The 22,966-nt window shown below is 39.0% G+C and overlaps 1 protein-coding gene across 9 annotated transcripts in view; it reads right to left on the bottom strand.

The window, feature by feature from the left end:
* Window positions 1-3,695: 3,695 nt before the first annotated feature.
* RPGR (retinitis pigmentosa GTPase regulator) overlaps window positions 3,696-22,966 on the bottom strand; it is a 59,220-nt gene continuing 39,949 nt past the window's right edge. For 3 of the 9 annotated variants that reach the window (XM_073013800.1, XM_073013803.1, XM_073013802.1), the window contains exons 15-19: window positions 22,267-22,418; window positions 11,322-11,507; window positions 9,827-9,884; window positions 8,185-8,276; window positions 3,696-4,355 (exon numbers count right to left, since the gene is read on the bottom strand). In XM_073013800.1, the coding sequence (XP_072869901.1) occupies window positions 4,149-4,355; window positions 8,185-8,276; window positions 9,827-9,884; window positions 11,322-11,507; window positions 22,267-22,418 (695 nt within the window). In that variant the 3' untranslated portion in view covers window positions 3,696-4,148. Of the gene's footprint in view, window positions 4,356-8,184; window positions 8,277-9,826; window positions 9,885-11,321; window positions 11,508-14,521; window positions 22,419-22,966 lie in introns of those variants that run through there. The other 6 variants (XM_073013804.1, XM_073013805.1, XM_073013806.1 and 3 more) reach the window with 2 other exon arrangements.

The following is a 22,966-nucleotide window of genomic DNA, read 5'->3' as shown; positions in this document are numbered from 1 at the left end:
CACTGCCGATATTTAAAAAATTAATACCTATTTAACATTTGATCCATAATATATCTGAACAATGTCAATTGTTCATAATATATCTGAACAACGTCAATGACTCCCTAATGCTCAAGTCAATGGATTCTATTTTTCAGGTCCCACTAAGGTCAGTAAGAAAGTGTAAAGTAATACCATTATAGAGAGGAGAAAGGAATGAATAGGAAAGATAACAAATATGAGTAGTTTGGGGATTAGAATAAATCATTTAACTTTTTGTAAAGCTATAAAGTTATCAGTAAGGGCAGCCAGGAGCGGTGGCTCACGCCTGTAATCCCAGCACTTTGGGAGGCCCAGGCAGACAGATTGCTTGAGCCTAGGAGTTCGAGATCAGTCGGGCCAACATAGCGAAACCCCAACTCTACAAAAAAATACAAAAATTAGCTGCTTGTGGTAGTGTATGCCTGTAATCCCAGCTACTTCGGAGACTGAGGTGGGAGGATCACTTAAGCCCCGGAGGTAGAGGTTGCAGTGAGCTGAGATCACGCCACTACACTCCGGCCTGAGTGACAGAGCAAGACCTTGTCTCAAATAAATAAGTTATCAGTAAATGCAACTCCATTTATTTTTGAAACTAGTATAAGTTGATCATTATATTCAATTCTATCGAGATCTCTTCTGTGTTTTTAAAGAGTTCTCAGATATTTTTTAAGTTTAGTGTCCATTCATTTAGCAAACAGGTTTTTAAATTGCCATAATATCTCTTATTGATCATCAGAGTCACACCCCATTTTCTTCATTTCACTCACATGTAACTGTAACTTTGTTTTCTTAGTTTCTGGCATAACATCTGGCATGTAGGAGATACTTGGTAAGTATTTCTTCAATGTAAATGCCAGATAGGGAACCAAATCTAGAAAAGAAATATAATACAAGTATTCAAAGCCCAAGGGCAGATGGCTGGTATGGTTTTATAGTGGTTTTTATAAAAGTATGTACCCTTATTATTAAAATTATCTCTTGGTATTGATGATTTCCAACAAATCACCTTATTAAAAAGTATCAATTGTTTTGAGACCTCTAACAAAGCAGGGATACTTCATCTGCTTGGTAAGGTTTGTCTCATGCACCTCCTCCAAGTGTCTGGACCTAATACTTTCTTTGGAAATAAGCTATTTGCCTAAAAGCTATTTGACTTCCTTGGTCTCTAAGCTGTCCCTTTCTCTTTTTGAATGACTGGCCAAATGACCAGTACAGTGGGGAGGTTCTAAGATGGTCTTTATGATCCTTGCCTTCTGGTATTCATGCCCTTGTGCTATCCCCTCACTTTGAGTGTGGGTGGGACCTGTGACTTGCTTCTGGCCCGCAGAATTTGGCAAAGATGGATGTCACTTTCATGATCATGTAACCTAAAATTATGACCTCTGTCTTGTTAGCAGATTCTATTGACCCTTCCCTGTTGGCTTTGATGAAGGAAGCCACCATACAGACAGGTTCTGTCCCATAATACAAGTGTTATTAGTTTTTACTGCTGCACAATAAATTACCATAAATTTAGTGGACAGATACATGTATTTATTATCTCACAGTTTTTATGGGTCAGTGGTCTGAGTACTGCCCAACTGGGTCCTCTGTTCAGGGTCTCGCAAGGCTGTAATCAAGGTACCAGCCAGGGCTGTGGTCCAATCTGAGGATCAGGTTCCCCTTCCAGGCTCACTGGGTGCTAGCAGAATTAAATTTCTTGCAGTTGTAGGACTGAGGCCTTCCAATCCTAAAGGTTGTCCACCACTCCCTGGCACATGGCCCTCTCCATAAATATGGCAGTTGGCTTCTTCAAGCCCAACAGGAGAGCATCTCTGCTGTTTTGAATCTCTCTGACTTCTTCCATGTCAGACCGTTAGAGCCTCTTAGAAAGGGCTCATCTGATTAGGTCATGGCCACTTAGGAGTATCTCTTTTTTGCTTAACTTCAAGTCAACTAACAAGGAATTTTAATTACATCTGCAAAATCTTTTCTCTTTTCCACAATATGTAACCTAAGCAAAGATGTGACATGCCGTCATATTCACTGGTCCAACCCACACTCATGAGGAAGGGATTACTGAGAGGATGTGGCACCAGCAGGTGAGAACCTTGGGGGTCATCTTAGAATTCTGCCTACCACAACTGGCATATCTTACTACCACTTGTGAGCTTTACTTCCACTTGACTCCTGTAGTGTATATTTTAGTATTTTTGCAATATTGTACTGTCATTGCAATAGCCACTTTTTATTATATTTACCTTTAATAAAATTAAAATTCTACTAAATGTAACATTTACACAGAAGACTATTTTTTAAGATTTCAAAATCACATCTATTCTGAACTAACATCCTTACAACCCCTGTGCATGAAATGCAAAGACAAAGTTTCTTTTTCTTTGTTTAAATGGAGCAATGGTCACTGTGACTGAAGAAGAAAATGTTCTATTCACAAGTTAGAATGGGGAAAATGAAGATAGTTTGCTCCATTGAATAAGTAGTACCTGAGAGCATAAACAAACAATGTTTCTATCAGAGTAGACCTGATATGGTTTGGATGTTTGTTCCCTCTAAATCTCACCTTGAAATGTAATCCCCAGTGTTGGAGGTGGGTCCTGGTGGGAGGTATTTAGGGTCATGGAAGCAGATCCCTCATGAATGTCTTGGTGCCTTCCTCTCCCATAATGAGTGAGTTCTCACTCAGAGTTCATGTGACATCTGGTTGGTTAAAAGAATGTGGCACTTCCACCCTCTCTCTCTTGCTTCCTCTTTCGCCTACCATGTGACGTGCCTGCTCCCGCTTTGCTTTCTGCCATGAGTGCAAGCTAACTGAAGCCTCACCAGAAGCTGAGCAGATGCCACTAAGCTCCCTGTACAGCCTACAGAACCATGAGCCAATTAAACCTCTTTTCTTTATAAATTACCCAGCCTCAGGTAGGTATAGCAACACAAAAATGGAATGACACAACACTTGGCAGCTTTATCATTCCTATTCTTTGTGGCAGAGCACTGTGTGACTAAACCAAATGTGGTTACTACTGTCAATGCCAGAGACAGTTGAAATGAGCAAGCCTAGCTATGTTCACCTCTCCTATGGTGGTGATGGGTGGAATGGTCAAACGCTCCAGATGATACCACATAATCTGCAATGTTTTCATGGCAAGTCACTTCCCTAAAGAAAGGAGTAGGGGCTGGGCACGGTGGCTCACATCTGTAATCCCACCACTTTGGGAGGCTGAAGCAAGCGGATCACGAGGTCAGGAGTTCGAGACCAGCCTGGCCAATATGGTGAAACCTTGTTTCTAATAAAAATACAAAAATTAGCCGGGTGTGGTGGCATGTGCCTGTAGTCCCAGCTACCTGGGAGGCTGAGGCAGAAGAATCGCTTGAACCCGGAAGGCAGAGGTTGCAGTGAGCCGAGATCGTGCCACTGCACTCCAGCCTGGGTGACAGAGCTTCTGCCTCAAAAAAAAAAAAAAAAAGAAAAAGAAAAAGAAAGGAGTGGGAAGCAAAGAAACTTCTGCACTCAGTTGTCCACAAGATGTACTATTTATACAGTTGCAATGAAATTTTCTTTACTCAGGGGTAAATGCATTTTGCATACTTCTATATTTTAAAATTATTTTTGCCCCCATTTTGTCAATTGCTAATGCCAAGCACCTCCTAATTTTATTAATACTCATCAATTGTAACAGTGGAACTGACCAGATATAGTTTATTAAAATATGTTCATTATAAACAATTTTACCTCAGTTTTGTAAAAACTGTAAATACATCAAAAACTGTTAGTGTCATGAGATTGCAAATATTGCCTTATAAAATTATAAAGAAGTCAAATTGTTTAGTAAAAACTATGAAATATCTTATTTCAATTTTCAATGTATAAAAATATATATTTTTATTGCAACACTGAACAGTTAAGGCCACAACACTTGAGGGAGAATTTGAGATATACATATTTTGAAACAACTTGTTAAAAATATTAGCATAAATAAATATCAAAACTGGTCACACTGATAGAAGCCGAATAAAACATGTTGACTTATATCTTTAAAAGACTACTATCAGAAACTTTCCTTCATAAGTTATAACGTTTTTCAAGTATAAATTACAGTACACTTGGTGACTGTGAAAACATAAATATATATTTATAGTATTGTACAGAATTTTGATCTTCTCTCTGTATTTGCTGGTGGAATATTCTGATGATTCTGACTCATGTGGTTCTGGTCAGCATCTTTATTATCGCTTTTTAAAATGATCTGCTCTCCTCTGGATTTTATCTCTGAGAGCGGCTCATCGTTATCCTTGACCATCTTTTGATTTATTGAGGGGACCCTTTTGAATAGAAAAATCTAGGAAAAAAACACACACACAAATATTCATTTCCATAAGTGAAACATTCACTTAACAGTATTTAGGGGATATCATTTTCAACAAGTATGAACATGATTTCATCATCTCTTTATGGGGTACCACATGTATTAAGGTGCATTCTTAGCATCTGTATTTTTCCTTTCACCAAAAGGCAGTCAGGATTCCATCCTAAAACCACAAGACCTCTCAGGGTCTAACATTCAACACCATCAACACCTTGGTGATATGTTATCTTTTGCTTCAAAGAACAAATTTAATGTTTCACTTTGTTAAGTTTGTAAGAGAAAAAATATATCAAAATTAGAATATTACCTATTGTAACTTTTAAATGTATCCAGGAGGAGTAATTTTCAGGACATGTCTGTGATTCTCAGTGTATGGCAGCTACAGTGAATTTCTATTGTAATATTCTGAAGGAGAATGATGTACCTCCCCATTCCTGTAGATGAGAACTTCTGGCAAAAAGTTAGTGCTGCTTGGCCGGGCGCAGTGGCTCACGCCTGTAATCCCAGCACTTTGGAAGGCCGAGGCGGGCGGATCATGAGGCCAGGACATCGAGACCGTCCTGGCTAACACAGTGAAACCCCATCTCTACTACAAAAAAAAAAAAAAAATTAGCCAGGGGTGGTGGCGGGCGCCTGTAGTCCCAGCTACTTGGGAGGCTAAGGCAGGAGAACGGTGTGAACCCAGGAGGTGGAGCTTGCAGTGAGCCAAGATCGTGCCACTGTACTCCAGCCTGGGTGACAGAGCGAGACTCCATCTCAAAAAAAAAAGTTAGTGCTGCCAAACGATGGCTGTGTGAGCCTGTGTGTGTGGGTCTGAGTAGGCAGTCGAATATGTGGAGTTACTGCTCAGGGGCGGCTGGGGCTACAGATATGCAGAATATAAGCAAGAGATGAAAGTAGCCCTGATAACCCAGAGATTCCAGGCAGGTAGAAAACAGAATATAAGAAAAGAGACAAAAAGAGCAGAGGGAGAGGCAGGCAGCAGAGGAGCTAGAACTGAGGACCAAGGTTTGTAGGTACAAAATCGGGAAAACTAGGCAGCTCTGAAGTCAGGAGAGAAAAATGCATCAAGAAGGGAGTGGCCAACAGGGCCACATGCAGAAGAGATGAAGGTGACAAAAGTTTCATTTGATTTAGGCCCTTTGAGAATGTAGCCAGGAAGAAAATAGGATTCTTGAAGAGCGGTAACACAAATAATGGTTTTGACAAGATGCCAAAACAAAAAGCAGGAAACAAAAACCAGGTGAAAATTTGGCTCTTCCAGAAATAAAAATGGTGCTAATGATAATAGCTTACCTCCAGCTTTAAAGAGTGGAGAAACTAGGGCAAAAAGTGGTAATCCAAAAAGTAAGAGTCTAGAAAAAGGATCTATGGATTAAAATGGAAGAACTCCTGTTCCTGCTATGGTGAAGAAATACACAACTTCAAAAGGTGAAGAAATATACAACTTCAAAAAGTCTGCTACTATAAAATACCAAGAAATGCTGATTAAGTATAAAAAATAAAATTTTATAATGTACAGGCAATCTTCCCAAAAACTAAGGGAAATTCTTGTAGACCAAAAAAGAAAGAAGGAACAGGAAGCCTCAGAGGTGATTAAGAACTGAAATAGCATCTGCTGACTCATAACTTAGACCTTTAACTTTGAAACAATTTGATCTTACAAAATGATGGGAACCCTACATAATGTGAGGACCTTCTAAGTACTATGCCCTTAATATAAGTCTACCTACAAACATTGTGCTCAACCCTTAAATGAGAAATGAACTTGAAGTGGTCCCTCAGTCACTCCAGAGCTAATAAAGGCTAATGCAAACTCTCTAGAGATGGATTTACTCTGAGGCCTTCAAGGATTTCCACAAAAAAAGTCCCAGTGAAACATGAACTCACAATACAAATTTCAAAACACATATGGAAACAAATCACCATTAGCAAGTCAGCCAAAGCAACACACATGTTTAGACTCCTAAGAATGACATTGGAATTACTAAATACAGAATGTAAACTAAGTGTGCTTAAAGGACTAGAATTAAAAAAAACACACACACACAAAACAAGATACTGATTTTAAAAGACCAGATTGATTTAAAAAAGAACAAAAATACAACTTCACTTAAAATGTGAAAGATGTTGTCACTGAAATTAAAACTTAATAGGTAGGTTAAATAGCCAAGTAGTCTCAGCTGAAGAGAAACTATGAAATTGATGAAGGCCCTGAAATTACCCAGAATATCACTTACACATAGAAAATATGAAGGTGATATTAAAAGACATGTACCATAAAATAAAAAGTTTTATATCAAAATTTGAAAGGGGGGAGAGAAAATATTAAAATATATAATGGATGAGAATTAAAAAAAAATGACAAATGACATGAATTCTCAGATTCAAGAGTCATAATACATTCCAAGTAAGTTAAAATTTAAAAATCCATATCTGCTGGGCATGGTGGCTCAAGCCTGTAATTCCAGCACTTTGGGAGGCCAAGGCAGGCAGATCACCTGAGGTCAGGAGTTCGAGACCAGCCTGACCAACATGGAGAAACCCCGTCTCTACTAAAAGTACAAAATTAGCCAGGTGTGGTGGCAGATGCCTGTAATCCCAGCTACTTGGGAGGCTGAGGCAGGAGAATCGCTTGAACCCGGGAGGCAGAGGTTGTGGTGAGCCAAGATCGCGCCATTGCACCTCCAGCCTGGGCAGCAAGACTGAAACTCCGTCTCAAAAAAAAAAAAAAAAACAAAAACATTCCATACTCAAGCATCTCATAGTGAACTGAAAACATCAAAGACAATCTAAAAAGCAGCCATAGAGAATGGCAGGTTATATACAAAGTTATCAGCAATTATACTAAAGCGAAATTATAGACAGCAATAATGGGAGCAGATACTAAGAGAAAGTAACTGTCAACCAGTCACACTATCATTCAAGAACTATGGTAAAATAAAGATATTTTCAAGTGAACAGAAACTAAAAGTTTTAACTGTCAATAGACACCTGTGACAGGAACTTCCAAAATATTTCTTCAGGAAGAATAAGAATTCCAGAAAGGACAGCTGAGTAAAAAAGTAGCATAAAAATTACTAAAAACGTATGATTTGTGATGTTAAAAAATTTTAAATACTGGGTACCATAACTTCTAAAATAAGAAAGAAGAGGTGATAGGCAAGAAAATTCTTCTAAGGTCCTGGCATTATTTGGGAAAAAAGATAGGAACACTGATGAGCTTTAGATTTTAGGTATGCATGTTAAAAATGTCAAAGACAAAATCCAGCTGTATAGGCCATTTACAAGAGACACATGTAAAACATAAGTTAAAGTAAAAGGATGAAAAGAAGATCTTCATTCAAATGCTAACCAAAGGAAAGGTAGTATATTAAAAATATGTGACATCACCTGAAATTCTTCAGGTTTTGGGGCCATAAAAACTCATACTAAGATAGTTACATTATGTGGATCGCCATAAGGGGAACATCACACACTGGGGCCTATCATGGGGAGGGGGGAGGGGGGAAGGATTGCACTGGGAGTTATACCTGATGTAAATGACGAGTTGATGGGTGCTGACGAGTTGATGGGTGCAGCACACCAACATGGCACAAGTATACATATGTAACAAACCTGCACGTTATGCACATGTACCCTAGAACTCAAAGTATAATAATAAAAAAAATAAAAATAAAAAATAAAAAAATAAAAATAAAATAAAATAAAATAAAATGCAAAAAAAAAAAAAAAAGAAAAGTAAAAGGAACAATTCAATACTTTGGTCTTAGCATTAAAAAAGACAATTCATTTCACTTACCTTCTGTGTTTTTTTCATGTCGTTGCTTGGTGTTGATTCACTATTTTCTAGGATTTCTAATGAACTGCTCTCTGCATCACCAAGCATGTATCCTACAATTGGATCATTCAGAAATACTAGTTTTAACTAATAGGGAAAAGAAAAGACCTGATGCTCTCAGTGAAACTCTATGAACCCTGAGTTGTGGGGTAAAACGAAAAGAGCTCACCCCTGGAGTAGTGGACAATATCTACACTGCATATTTCCTGAAAAGTTGAGGTAAAGTGAAAAGCCCAGAATGACCTCAACAAAGTTGTAAATGTTTAGATGACCAGTATCCAAATACAGCTACAAAGGTAATAGTAAATGTTAGAGACTTCTGTAAAATACGAATTACTTTAAAAATTAACCTAGTTATAATTACATTCTTTGTACTCAAATGGATATGCTATTTTTTGTTTCAAATTAATCCACATGTTCTATATCTGAATAATTATCTTTAAAGTATACTTGTGAAGCATATGCATTAATTTTATATTATCAACTACTTAAAGCTTATATTTAATTTCTTTGTAGTGCTTTAGGCTATATGTTAAGAATACTTACAGGTGATACATTTTTTAACACTTGCTTAAAATACTGTAAAACTCTTGTGGCAGAAGTTAAAAGGAATAGGATTAAGGAAACTATTCATTCTTCAGCTTAAGTTTAGATCAGATATCCGGTATTACAGATAGTTATTTTTTTATAAGAACACAGTAAAATGCATACTGCAGCGTGATGGTGTGGAAACAATGTGGGAGTCGTACTACAGAAACACAGATGATTTGGGTCTAGATTATGTAGATTGCAAGGGCAATCACAGTTGCTTCTATTCCACAGCACCTGTTCTCTGACACTAATAGGTAGGCTTGGGAAAGGACTTCTCTTCAGTGTTTATGGTAAGAGACTCAGTTCTGGGCCCTCAGGGGTAAATAACTGGGTGGCCATTGTGGCTTTAGACCAGCCCAGTAGTCCCAACTTGGTTGGGCAATGGAGTCTGGCAGTGTGCACTAGAGATACAAATTGGAATTTGGGGCAAAATCTTGATTTAATAATACTGATTCAATAAAGAGAGAAAAGGTAGCAAAAAGGCTGCTTAAATTCCTTAACACCAGCTGGGTACGGTGGCTCATGCTGTAATCCCAGCACTTTGGGAGGCCGAGGCCGGAGGATCACCTGAGGTCAGGAGTTCGAGATTCACCTAGCCAATATGGCGAAACCCCATCTCTACTAAAAATACAACAATTAGCCAGGCGTAGCCGCACGCGATTGTAATCCCAGCTACTCGGAAGTGAGCCGAGATCGCGCCATTGCACTCTATCCTGGACAACAAGAGCGAAACTCTGTCTCAAAAAAAAAAAAAAAAAAAAAATCCTTAACAATGACACATAAGTAGCCATGAATAATGCAAATATTTGTATGTGAAGAAGCTGTGGTGGTTATATATAAGAACAGATAAGTCTGTATCACATATTTCATAGCTTGTTATGAGGATCATATGACAGTAAAAATTATAACATATATGTAAACTTACATGTAAGCTTATAATTACCCAATTATGGCATATACACACATATATATGTATGTATGTATGTATGTATGTTATCAAACATGCTCATACCTTTTGGGTTTTCATTGTATTCACAAATGGCCCGTTCCTCCAGGTTGGCTTTTTCTTTCTATAAACAGTAACAAAGCAATATAACAAAAACCATTTCTGTGCTGTTCTAGAAAACTTAGTCTGAATCTTTTAGCAGGTTCCAGAGTCCGCCTCTAGCTAACGACATAAACATGTGACAATTACTTCACTTTGCTGAGCTCTTGTAAAGCGAGGGGTCTTAGATGCTGACTGATTGCAAATGTCCTCCTGGCTTAAAATTGTGTGATTAAAAACACTGTATGACTCAAGAATTCTCCTCAAAGAAGATTCATGAACACTAATTGGCATATGACTTGTCTCAACATTTTACAGTGTCAAATTGGTATTTAATGATTGCTGTGTTAAATAATCTTAAGGACCACCCTAACCCGAACTCATAAATGTTTCCTATAAACAGAATCATTTTCTTCTTCTGAAAGAAAACAGTAACTGCTAGAATATTTTTTTTTTCTTAGTGAGAGAAAGGAGTCTCGGATAAAGAAGGAACCAAGGAAAAGAATGACCTTTAGCACAATGCCAATTTGTAAATTAAACATGTATGCACACAAAACATGTTTCACAAATACACATTCAAATAAAACGACAAAAATGTTTCAGTGGTTGTCTATGTTAGGGAAAAAGGGGAAGGGGAATGGAGCTAAAAGAGAATACATTTACATGAGAAGAGCCTTGCACAGACCAATGATGACAGTGTTTCATCAACTAGAAGGTATGACTAACTCAGTGTTCTGCATGAGAGGCTAAAAGAATGAAAACAAAAATGAATGAGTACAATGTCATTCAGTTTGGGTTGCGGAATTCCATACTTCTGAAGTTAATCCAGAGTAATGTTAGCAAATAAATGATTTCAAACCTACCAACTATCTCCTAGCAAGGTCACTCTCGGTCAAAACTGACAATGGAAGAGATTATGTTTTGGGCATCTCTAGCTCCACTTTCAGGGTGATTTTTGCTTCCTTAGTGATATCTTCTCCTATTCCTTCTATACATACTTTTGTCTAGGCTGCACCTTTGAAGAACTGATCACAACTTCAAATACTGCTATCACCAACTTTCATTCATTCACACATGAAAACATACACAAGTGTGCATACACATACACACCCATTTCTGCCACCAGTGCCAGGGCTCCTAACTTTGCACTTTCAACATTTCAAGGACTGAGTGTTGAACTTCTTGGTTAATTTCCCAACACTGTACTATCCTGGCCCATACCACTCTACTTCCACTTATGCAGGAGGCAGAATGCTACCACGCAGCATTCTAGAAAGTGTGCTAGAGACAAAGTTTGCTTAATTCACAAATAAGACAAAGCCTTTCTCCTATGGCACATGAATGAAGATATTCATGGAAGTATTTCTGATCCCAAAGGCAACTGGGATCTGTCCTCTGCAGAAACTAGAGAACCCGTATGTTTTCTCCCAGGATGTCAGGATTTAAGCACCTAGCATCATACCTTTTCAATGGTTTCAGCTGAGCTATCATCACTGGTTCTTTCTGCTCCTTCTGTTTTACTGTGGGAACCTGTAGGAACACTTTCATCATCTCCCACGATTTTCTTCTTGCTTTCCAGATTTTCAGCATTAATTTCCTCATCCACATCTTCCAGTTGTAGTTCCTCAGTTTTAGAAAATTCATCATCCTGTGACAAAATTAACCATCAGAGAAGAGTAAGACTTTCTTTTTAAAGAACTAGGGATTTGATATTGCTGTCATAATTTGTGTCATCTAAAAAAACCTTAAAAATATTAATTCAAATATTGAAGCCAAAGAACACTGCATAATCTATCCTGAATATCAAGTTACTATATTAACAAGGATTTTACGCATGCCACTCTATTTCAATGACTAGGATTTCCAAAATTCTTATTAGCACCCATGGCAAGGTTACAATGGAAAAAAAATTAAATAGTCTTTCTTGGTTGTCTCAGAGTGCTTTTAACCTTGAGAAAAGTTTAAAAAGCTTTCTGTCCACTGTAGCATTATAACATAATCATATCTATATATTACGTTCATTTTCCAAAATATAGGGATTTAGAATCACTTCAGAAGAACAATTCACTGATAGTCATGAGGAAGGTAAGTGTAATTATTTACATTCCAGGATAAAAGATAAAGGAACATAGACAGTTTAAATGGTTTGCTCATGGTTATTAAAAACAGAAGGAAAACCAGACAGAAGTAGAACTTGTTCTATCGGGCTACTGGCCAGCTAATCCAAATGATAAAAGAACCTGTCTATGGATTTGATAGGCTGATAGTAAATCATGGAATACTTATTAAGTATAGGCAGAAAATATTAGTTTTAACCTTTATTCTACACTGAAAAATTTTTTTTTACCTTTCTAATTTTGGGTGAAATACTCTTATTGTCATTAAGATATTAGGTTTCTCATTAGATTCCCCCCATACTTTTCATTTACACACTTAAGTTATAACTTTATTTATAGTCTATTATAACTGTTTCCAAAATATGTGAAGCAGTAATCAGTGCCATTTACTCCTTCAAATAACATTTGTACCAAGTTCATCTTGGCAATATTTGCTTCAGACCATATCCCCTTCAACACTGTAATTAGCTTTCGGTGGTCAGCTTTCTAGTGGCTGTTTGGCTAAGGATAAAGCCTGATTGATATTTGACAGAATCATGGTTGGAAAACAATGCCTCTAAAATTTAACTCACCTTTCTTCTGGTAAAAATATAAAATGCGAAAATCCAGGCTAGGAAGAGGATGTTTACACAGTACACCTTAGTAATAAACATTAGTGTCATCCTCAGGCCAATCTGCAAAGGCGTGGCCTAATAGCATTCCCACTGGGGACAGGAAGCCCTAAGTAAATAAAGCTTTGAGATTTTAAAATGAGTTTCAGAAGTTACTCGGGAAGAACTAGATTTAGGTTAATCCAAAGTCATGGGGCAACGTATGCAAGAGAGGAATGTGGGAGAAAGGAATATGGTACCAGGGCAGACAGCTATTTCAAATGATGATTGATTAGACTGGGTAGGGTTAACACGAGGTCGTTACCATTTACTTTTAAGCTTTGTTTTTGTCTGCATGATTCCAACCGCCCGTTTTTTGTTTTCGTTTGAGACAGGGTCTCGCTCTGTCACCCAGGCTGGAGTGCAGTGGCGTAATCTTGGCTCACTGCAACCTCCACCTCCCGGGTCCAAGTGATTCTCCTGCCTCAGCCTCCCGAGTAGCTGGGATTACAGGCACCCCACCACCACACCCAGCTAATTTTTGTATTTTTAGTAAAGACAGGGTTTTGCCATGTTGGCCAGGCTGGTCTCAAACTCCTGACTTCAGGTGATCCTCCTGCCTCGGCCTCCCAAAGTGCTAGGATTACAGGCGTGAGCCACCACGCCCGGCCTATTTTCCCCTTTGAGTGACTTGTATTGTGTATCATGCCTAGCCAGGTATACATTATGGGTAGCTAAAATTATCAGAAACAACTTCACTTTGAAAGGGAATGGGAAGATTACTAGATTTAAGACTTATGACTGATAGTTGTCTTCATAAATATATGTAAACGAAAGGTTAACTAAAAAGAACAGTGCTCCTGAGACAAAGGATTTCAGATTATGCCCCTCTTTTCACAGAGGGAGGGATCAGCGAGCTGTGTTCCCAGCATAATCCTCAATTACTTGGAAAGCTTGGCTAACCTAGCATCTGGGTAAACTCCAACTGGGCTTGTTAACTGAGGTATTCATGTAACCACAGGATAATATCATGCTATTACAAAAAGACACTTGGGAGTTTTACCTTATTTTAGAAATAAGTAAAACACTCATAACAAACTACAATTTTACTCATTAACTTTAAGAAATCTATAACAATGAAGAACTTTTGGAACTATATCATTTTCTAAATTTGAGAAAGCTATTAGAAAATGACATTTTCACTAGAAATCACATCATAGCACTCACACTAAGCACATTTAAAATTATTCTAAACACATCTGGACGACTACTTGAAACCACAGAAAGCACTTACCTTTAAACTGAAACAATTTGGGAGTGACTGGCAGAATACTGTCATTTTATAAAAAGAAAGGGTAAAGTTTAAGTACATTCTTGGCACTAGAACCATATAAGATGTAAACAGGTAGTCTGAAATGGTCAGTATGTGTCTGTGTCTTGCATTAGGATCACGGTAAAGAAGTGAATGGGTCTGACCTCTCACAAAAGGACCCTTTGTTTCATTGGTCAGGCATGGCACAGTCAGGTGCACTCTGGTCTGGTCCAAGGCAACACTTTTCATATTTCTTAAGGAACAGATCAAGACAGCAAAGGTTCCTACTGAGGTTTCCCTTTACTTAACACAATTACATTGCATGCTTTAAGAAGGAGAGATCGCTGGGATGGGGGATAGGGGGTGGGGCTGGGAGTGGGAAATGACTGAAGGGGGTTACAGTGGAGCTTCTGGGGGAGCTGGTACTGTGTTTTTCCTTGATTTGGATGCTGATCAGTTTGTGATGGGTGTGTTGACTTTGTGAAAAAGACATTAAGCGATACATATATGAGATAGGCACGTTTGTCTGTGGGTATTATAATTTTTTTTAAGTAATAAAACAAACCAGAACTATAAAGTATAAAATTTTGTGTTATAATTCAGAATTTCTGGTATGCTTCAATGTCATATAGGGTAGAAAATGTTTCCCAGATAGGTTAATATAGCATAAAACTTTGTATTTAAGTTATATAAGGTAGAAAAACCAAAATTTCAAGTTTTTTTTTTTTTTTTTTTTTAAGGACAGGAAAAGTTAACATGTAAGTTCATGTTTTAACTACACTGAAAATCATGGAAGCAGTAGTATGGGGTGGGAAGGGCATTAAATACAAAGTCCTAAGCACTGCTTTCCAAGCCTTAATCTAATCACTCATGGCCTGAGCATGGCACCCAGTGAATGCATTTTATAGTCTACCTGTAAAATGGAAAAATAACATTAGCAATATCTACCTCAGAGGGTTTGTGTAAAGATTAAAAAGATTACAGAGAAAAGTAACACATGAGCGAATACTAAATATTTGTATGTAAGTATAAATAATTTTGTAAAGGCCCCTCCATAAAAAGTAAGATAGAATTCTTAGTGTGCGACTGTCGAAAAACAAAAAGTTTGGACTTTTTTTTTCCCCATAATGTCCCAGATCTTATCACTGGAAAATAGTTCATTTAAAACGTCCACTTATTTGTTTTTGTGTCCTCTATACATCCTTTTATTGTGAGCCAGGAGCCCAGCATCAAGGCCAGTGAGGGAAGCAGCCACGGGAACTGGGGAGAGGGGGGCCAGCCTCAGCTCAGCTTCAGGTCAGTGTTGCCACAGAGTGCGATGCTCCCAGACCCAGGCTTTCCAAAAGTCCAAGAAACATTATTATAGAGATGGGGCCTCACTCTGTCACTCAAGCTGGAGTGCAGTGGCATAATCACAGCTCACTACAGCCTTGATCTTCAGGGCTCAAGCGATCTTCCCACCTCAGCCTCCTGAGTAGCTGGGACTACAGGGCGCACACCACCATGCCTAACTAATCTTTTAATTTTTTGTAGAGACAAGTTTTTATCATCTTGCCCAGGCTGGTCTTGAACTCCTGGTCTCAAGCAATCCTCCGGCCTCAGCCTCCCAAAGTTCTGGGATTACAGGTGTGAGCCACCATGCCTGGTTGAGAAACATTTTTTAAATGTAAAATCTCCTGACATTTCAGTGTTGGCAACCAATATGATTTCAAAAAAAATAATAACTGCACCAAACGAAATAAGTCTGCAGGCCAGACTGCACCCATGGGCTACCGGTTGTGATCTCCAAATTCTTGGCCGATACTACTCCTTTATAATCTCTTAAACTCTTCCTTCTTTCTAGGCACCACTCCCTTGTGTCATTCCTAATCCTGTATTCTCACCACTGAATACATTCCAGTTTGACTCTGATAGCAGGCCTACACAAATAAATGTTCAGAGTATAGGATATCTTGCTGGTAGGCATTTTTATTCTCATTTTCAGATTTATTCTTTACTATTTCTCCTCTTTTTCCGTAGAAGATTTTCTTGCTGTCCATAAACAAACGCATGATCCACGACTATACCTTATGTGCTAATTATTTTTATTTATTTTGATAACAAGGTGAGGACACAGAGGGAAATGTTCAGTGACAGAAAACACACCTACATTTTAGGCTAACCACATGAGTGTGATCAGTGTTTCAATACACTTTAAATATTTAGGGGAATTTATTGACTCATGCATGGTGTATAATAGTTTCACTCCACCTTATACTTAAGCATTATCATTACTGCAATCTACTTTATTCCCACAGATCTATTTCTAAGCCAATTTATATTTTGCTATTATGTTACATTTAAACAAAAGTCAGGTTCACAGGACTAAACTCATGCAAATCAGTTAGTGACCTGGAGATTCATGAGTGTAGCTTTGCACCTACCTTGGTGTGGCCACAGAGTATAATTAGAATGATACAGATTACCATTTGCTGAGTGCCTATGTTTCACGTGTTAGGTGATTTAATCATCAAAAGTCCCTTCCTTTATCAGACGAGGGAGATAAGACTCAGAAAGGTCAAATAACAACCACCACCACCACAACTTTTCTAGGGGTCCACACAGCTAATCAGTGGAGGGCTAGGATTTTAACTCAGTTTTACTGGACTTTGGAGGCCATGTTAGTTTCCAAACCTGCCCATTTGAGGATAATAATGGCTGTTCTCACAGATCTTTTTTTTCTCCGCCTCACTAACATTTAAAGCATTGCAGATTTTTCTTTTGGTTCATAAGCTCACATCAATAACACTCTATTCTTACGTATATATTAATTATGAACAAAATTTATCATCTTTTCCCCAGAGTACCAAAGTCTCTGGAAAACACATCTCCCTTTCTAAATTGAGAAATATGCTTAAAAAATTAAATATCTTAAAAATTAAATATCTATATCTGATATTTAATTTTCACAGTTCTGATTCTGTTTCTCTGCAGAGCAGATTTCCTGGAGCTCATTCTTTCCTGGCAATGTGGGTTCTGCCCCTGGGCCTCTACTAGGCTGCCTCTGAGGGGCTCTCTCTGCAGCTACTAGCACTCCTTCCTCTCTGAAACCCCTTCTTTGGCTTGGGTGGCATCTCTCTTTCCTAGTAAGTGTGCTCCCACACCTCCTCAGACTTCACTTTTTCAACCTCTCCCTTACCTACTGATATTTCTCTGAATTCTGTCTTCAATTCTCCTCCATTCACACCAGGAACACTTCCTTTCAGTCAAATCCAATTTTAACTACATCTACGAGCTGTCGATACTCAGCAGTCTCCGTGAGCTCCAGGTCCATACATGTATCTGCCTCCTGAACATCTCCTACAGACAATCTAAATTCAACAGTAAAAAACTGCCTCCCAAACCTGCTTCTGCTCCCTTATTCTCAATCTTGCTGAATAACACTCTTTCTACTCAGTTCTCTAGGTCAGAAACAAGAAAAGCTTGGCTTTTTCTTCTTCCATGGTCACATGTTATTTTTGCTATGTAAGTGTATAGCAAGTTTCTCTACAGTGACAGAAGACATGTCAGTTGCACTCACCTGGAGTGCTGCTGTTCAGCAGCAGCAGCAGAAGTTTCTGTGGTAGGTGATCCTTTGCAGCTTACCTTAAAGTCTTTTTCAGCCAGAGTCCTCATTAGGAAACGTAACTCAATGGATTCTATACATACTACTCACACTTCCCTCAATAATGATCAGTGATAAACTACTATAAAAGCCTGAACAACCAGCAGATGGGAACAAGAAAGAAGGAACCAGTTATTTTAATCTATGTAACCAAGTGTTAATTCATGAGGGACAAAGTGGTCTCATTCTTAAGCTTCTTTTTTTTTTTTTCTCCTAAGATATATAAAATTTACAAACATGTAAATCACTTCTGTCAATGAAAGCCTGGCTAGACCTGGGTCTTTTGTACCCCAACGCACCCCTAACCCACAATACACTCCTCTCCATAAACTTTTTAAGGGTACTAGACCTGCCACATGTGATTAAATGTTTGCCCAACAGTGGGCATAGAAAGTTAGTGTATGCTTAGTAGTTTAGGATAACTGCTTACTTCAGTATAACTACTAGTTAGTTTGAATGTGGGGTCACTTTGGTGACGAGACTCAAGATTTTTTATTGAGGAAAAAGGAACTGCAGAAAATCTGGGTGTGACAGAGCTCTAGCTGGTAATGAACAACTGCCGTTCCTACAGAATCCCTTAGGTCACTCATTCTCATTCTATAATTTTCCAGATGAAGAAATTGAGGACTGCTAAGCTAAGAGACTAGCCCAGGTTCAGACAGTTCAAAAGTGCAAAACCAGAAAGTCGTCTTTGGTCTCAAAGTGACTAGGGAGGCCAGTGCTCTCCACAAGAAAACAATGCTTGCACGAACTATCACTTCTAAAGAGCACAAAACGTTTTTGGTCAGGGAAATGTGAAGAAATGCTATTGAAGCATGGACATACAGACCAGGTTTAATACTGAGATGGGCGTATTTTAGAACGTTGTTTCAGTATTACTGGCTGATTATCTCTTCAATAGAAGATGAATGCCCATAGCTATTACATTAATAACTTGAGTTTAAGAGTTTCTCATTTCCCTGGAGGTTTTTTTCTTTATGAACTCTGTGTCATCCATCTTATTTAATCATTTTAAGTCTACTTTTTAAATAATCATGATCGGCACATATATTTTTATCATAGTATTAATTCTTTTCTACTAACCCTTAATGAATGCGGTCGAATTTAGTAAAGCACTGCAATGCCAAATCAGTACATTTGGTTAGTTAGGGGAAGCTGCCAGAGATCCTTGCAGCTAAGGTAAAATTTATAATTGCTCCTAGGAAATACTTTACTTAATATGATTCTAGACTTTTCCTCATATTCTTTCTCACTTAAGAGAATCAAACGTGCAAAGAATTCAACTACATAAAATTCACAGGAAGTTTGTCATCAAAATCCTCCTTAATAAAACTAAGTATAAGAAATATCTCATGTCCAAGATATAAAAGGGACTATGAAAGGAAATCAGTTGAAAAAGGAGCCACACACATATACACCATGGAACACTATGCAGCCATAAAAAAGGATGAGTTCATGTCCTTTGTAGGGACATGGATGCAGCTGGAAACGATCATTCTCAGCTAACTATCACAAGAACAGAAAACCAAACACTGCATGTTCTCACTCATAGGTGGGAATTGAAGAATGAGATCACTTGGACACAGGAAGGGGAACATCACACACGGGGGCCTGTCGTGGGGTGGGGGGAGGGGGGAGGGATAGCATTAGGAGACATACTTAATGTAAATGACGAGTTAATGGGTGCAGCACACCAACATGGCACATATATACATATGTAACAAACCTGCATGTTGTGCACATGTACCCTAGAACTTAAAGTATAATAAAAAAAAAAAAAGAAAAAGGAGCCACAAATAATCAGATAAATTAGCTGCATTGTGTACATGGACAATTTTAAGGGACAATTGTAATTACTCTAGTGGAAATCTAGCCTCTCTAAAATTCAGTATCTAATACTAGACGGTTTATCTTTTCACAAAGAATTTCTGACTATATACATTTAATTTTTTATTTTACTTGAAACATTCTGACAAGCAGCAGACAAACTGAAATTACAGAATAGTCAATGAATACATTGAGGGCATATAACACATACCGGAAATGAAGGCTCTGATAAAGTACAGTTAAAGCTTGGAAATGACAGGAGTTTAGAAATAAAAAATTACAGAAGACAAGAGACATTAAAGCTGTCATAACTTTTCAAGAGTAAAGAAAACAACTGTATAGAAAACTAAATTAATTTTAAAGTGTAATTTTTCTTCCCTAAAACGTTTCCTACACGAATAACAATGATAGAGTAAATCTGTGAGAATGAAAAGAATTTAAGAGTTAGAAGGGACTGCAGTTATCACATCATCTCATCCACTCCATTTTAGAGATGAGGAAACCGAAGCCCAATGAGTAGCTTTGCCTGGACAAAAAATACTTCAAGTTTTACATATTTCCAGATTATACATTTAAATTAATCACCATTTCATTAGGTATACTGCCATCTGGCCAGATACTAACTAAAAGAGATCACGTTTTTGGGAGCTAAGCTCTGACCACAGCTGTCACTTTGTAGATTTTTGCAAAAAGAACATATAAAAGGTAAAAGACAATACTTTCTTTAAAATGTGAATGCCTCAATTGAGTTTCAGAATACCATCCATTATTAGAAAATTATTCTATACAGCAGGTAAACTGTAATCACTAACTTAAAAAAAGTGCTAACATATTTATAAGAAATTAGAAGTTTTTATAGCCCTTAAGCATTTGTGCCATTTAAAAATGGAATGATTTATACACACAATCAAAACACTCTTGTAGTATATTCTTATTTCCTAAAGCTGCCTTTAATGAATAGATAATGTTAATAATCTGATATGACCTTTTAATATTTTCTAGCTATGGTTTTATAATTTGGGGGTGAAATACACCAAAATTTTAGTCTGAGAGAGGCCAAAATTTACCAGTGCCTCCTGTTGTCTTTGGCTCCTTAACACAGCTGCATCAGTTGCTTTTTTTTACTACACATAAAATAACTGACATAAAATCAATTTAACAACATGTAATGAGTGCCTGTTATATGCAAGGCATTTACATTGTTTGGCTGGCCATAATCGGGTCACATTTAAGGTTTGTTACTTCAATTCCAAATAATGTGGTAATACATTATTCCAGAACTTTTTGGAACCTGGTGGCCCGTTTTCTACAAGTTGTTTTGACTGCACTGGCATTTTGGACCTCTGCTCTTTCCCATTTCCCTGTGTGTTAGTAATTGACTTTTTTTGATATGTTTTATGTTTGCCATATTTCACAGATCCTTTCATTTTGCTCACTTTTTTGTACTCTTCTCCATTCTGCCTTTCCTGCCTTTCATTCTCTTCTTCGTCTGTCTCCTGGTACTTCCCCTCTTCTTCCTCCTCCTCTTCTCTGTTCCTCCTGTTTTCCTCTCCTTCCCCCTCCTTTTCCCTTTCTTCCCCTTCCTCCTCTCCTTCCTCTTCCTCTCCTTCCACCTCCCCTTCCTCCTCCCCTTCTACCTCCCATTCCTCCTCCCCTTCCTCTTCCCCTTCTACTTCCCCTTCCTCCTCCCCTTCCACTTCCCCTTCCTCCTCTTCTCCCTCCCCTTCTTCCTCTCCCTCTCCTTCTTCCTCCCCTTCTTCTTCCCCATCCTCCTCTTCCCCCTCTCCTTCCTCCTCTTCCCCCTCCCCTTCTCCTTCCTCTTCCCCTTCTCCATCCTCCTCCCCTTCCCCTTCTCCTTCCTCCTCTTCCCCCTCCCCTTCTCCTTCCTCCTCTTCCCCCTCCCCTTCTCCTTCCTCCTCTTCCCCCTCCCCTTCCCCTTCCTCCTCTTCCCCCTCCCCTTCCTCCTCCCCTTCTCCTTCCTCCCCTTCCTCCTCCTCTTCCCCTTCCTCCTCTTCTCCCTCCCCTTCTCCTTCCTCTTCTTCTCCCTCCCTTTCTCCTTCCTCTTCTTCCCCCTCCCCTTCTCCTTCCTCCCCTTCCTCCTCCCCTTTCCCTTCTCCTTCCTCCTCTTCCCTTTCTTCCTCCTCCCCTTTCCCTTCTCCTTCCTCCTCTTCCCTTTCTTCCTCCTCCCCTTTCCCTTCTCCTTCCTCCTCTTTCCCCTCCTCTTCTCCTTCTTCCTCCTCCCCTTTCCCTTCTCCTTCCTCCTCTTCCCCCTCCTCTTCTCCTTCTTCCTCTTCCCTCTCCCCTTCTCCTTCTTCCTCTTCCCCCTTCCCTTCCTCCTTTTCCCCCTCTCCTTTCCCCTCCTCTACTTCCCCTCCCTCTTCTTTTTGCTCCCCTTCCCCCTCTGTTTCCTCCTCTTCCCCTTCTCCTTGGTCTCCTTCCTCTTCTCCTTTCTCCTCCTTCCCCACTCTTTCCTCCTTTTCCCTCTCTCCTTCCTCCTTTTCACCTTCTCCCTCCACTTCTTCCCCTTCTCCTTCCTCTTTCCCCTCTCCCTCCTTCTCCTCCTCTTTCTCTTCTTCCTCTTCTCTGTCTTCCTCCTCTTCTTCTCCTTCTCCATGCTCCTCCTCCCCTTCTCCCTCCTCCATCTCTTGGTTTCTTTCCTTCTGATGGCCTTGCTCCCTCTCCTTTTGCTCCTGCTCTTTCCCATCCCTCTTCTCCCATTCCTCCTCCTCTGCTAGGTCCTTCTCTCCCTCTCCCGGCCTCGCCATTTCTCCTCCACCCTTGTCTTTCTCCCCCTTCTCCTCCCTCTCCTCACCTTGCCAGTGTTCTGCTCCTGAACTACCCTCCTCACAGGTTCCATCCCCTCTACCTTCAGGCCCATCCTCTGCTTCTCCTGCTGACTTTGCCTTGCCTTCACTCACCTCTGCTTTGTCTGTAAGGTCATCTGATAGGATCTCTGTTTCCTCCTGTCTTCCTCCATGCACCTTCACATTTTCCTCATTTGCTTCTACCTCTTGCTCCTCTATTCCATTTCCTTTTGAATCCTCTGCTCCTTCCTTCTCCTCTGGGATCTCTGACAAGTGATCACATTTAAAATCATACTTTGCCATGGATTTGGATATTATGGGTTTAGTCTCTTTTTCATTTCCTTGTTCAATCAATTTCCTGCCATACCATATGTTTTGGTCAGTTTCCACTTCATCATCCTCTTTCTCTCCACTACGAAATTCTATTGCCTCCGGCTGCTGGAATCCATCAGCTATACCCTGCTGACTCTCACTTGCACCTTCCATGTAACGTCTGGCTTTTCTACTGATTCTCTTTCACTGTCAAAGATCACATCTTGCTTGCAACTTTCCCTTTTCTTAACAAAATCTTTATTTTCTTCACTCTCAGTATTCATACCTCTATCTGGTAAGTTGCCAAAGAAAGAACTCATATTTTTTGTGCTCTTTTCCCTTTTTCTTAAATCCTTCATACCTGCTATTTCTGCCAGTTTAGTTTCCTTCTCACTGACTATTTCTTCTCCTTCTGATTCCTTCTGACTGTGTCCTCCATCACTTTCCTCTTCTATTTCCTTGGCATCAAGTTGATCAACACCATTATTATTTTCATGTCTAA

The sequence above is a fragment of the Chlorocebus sabaeus genome, chromosome X (genome assembly GCF_047675955.1).
Source record: "Chlorocebus sabaeus isolate Y175 chromosome X, mChlSab1.0.hap1, whole genome shotgun sequence".
Taxonomy (NCBI): domain Eukaryota; kingdom Metazoa; phylum Chordata; class Mammalia; order Primates; family Cercopithecidae; genus Chlorocebus; species Chlorocebus sabaeus.
Note: the sequence above shows the minus strand (reverse complement) of the source record. Positions and strands in the feature narration are given on the sequence as shown.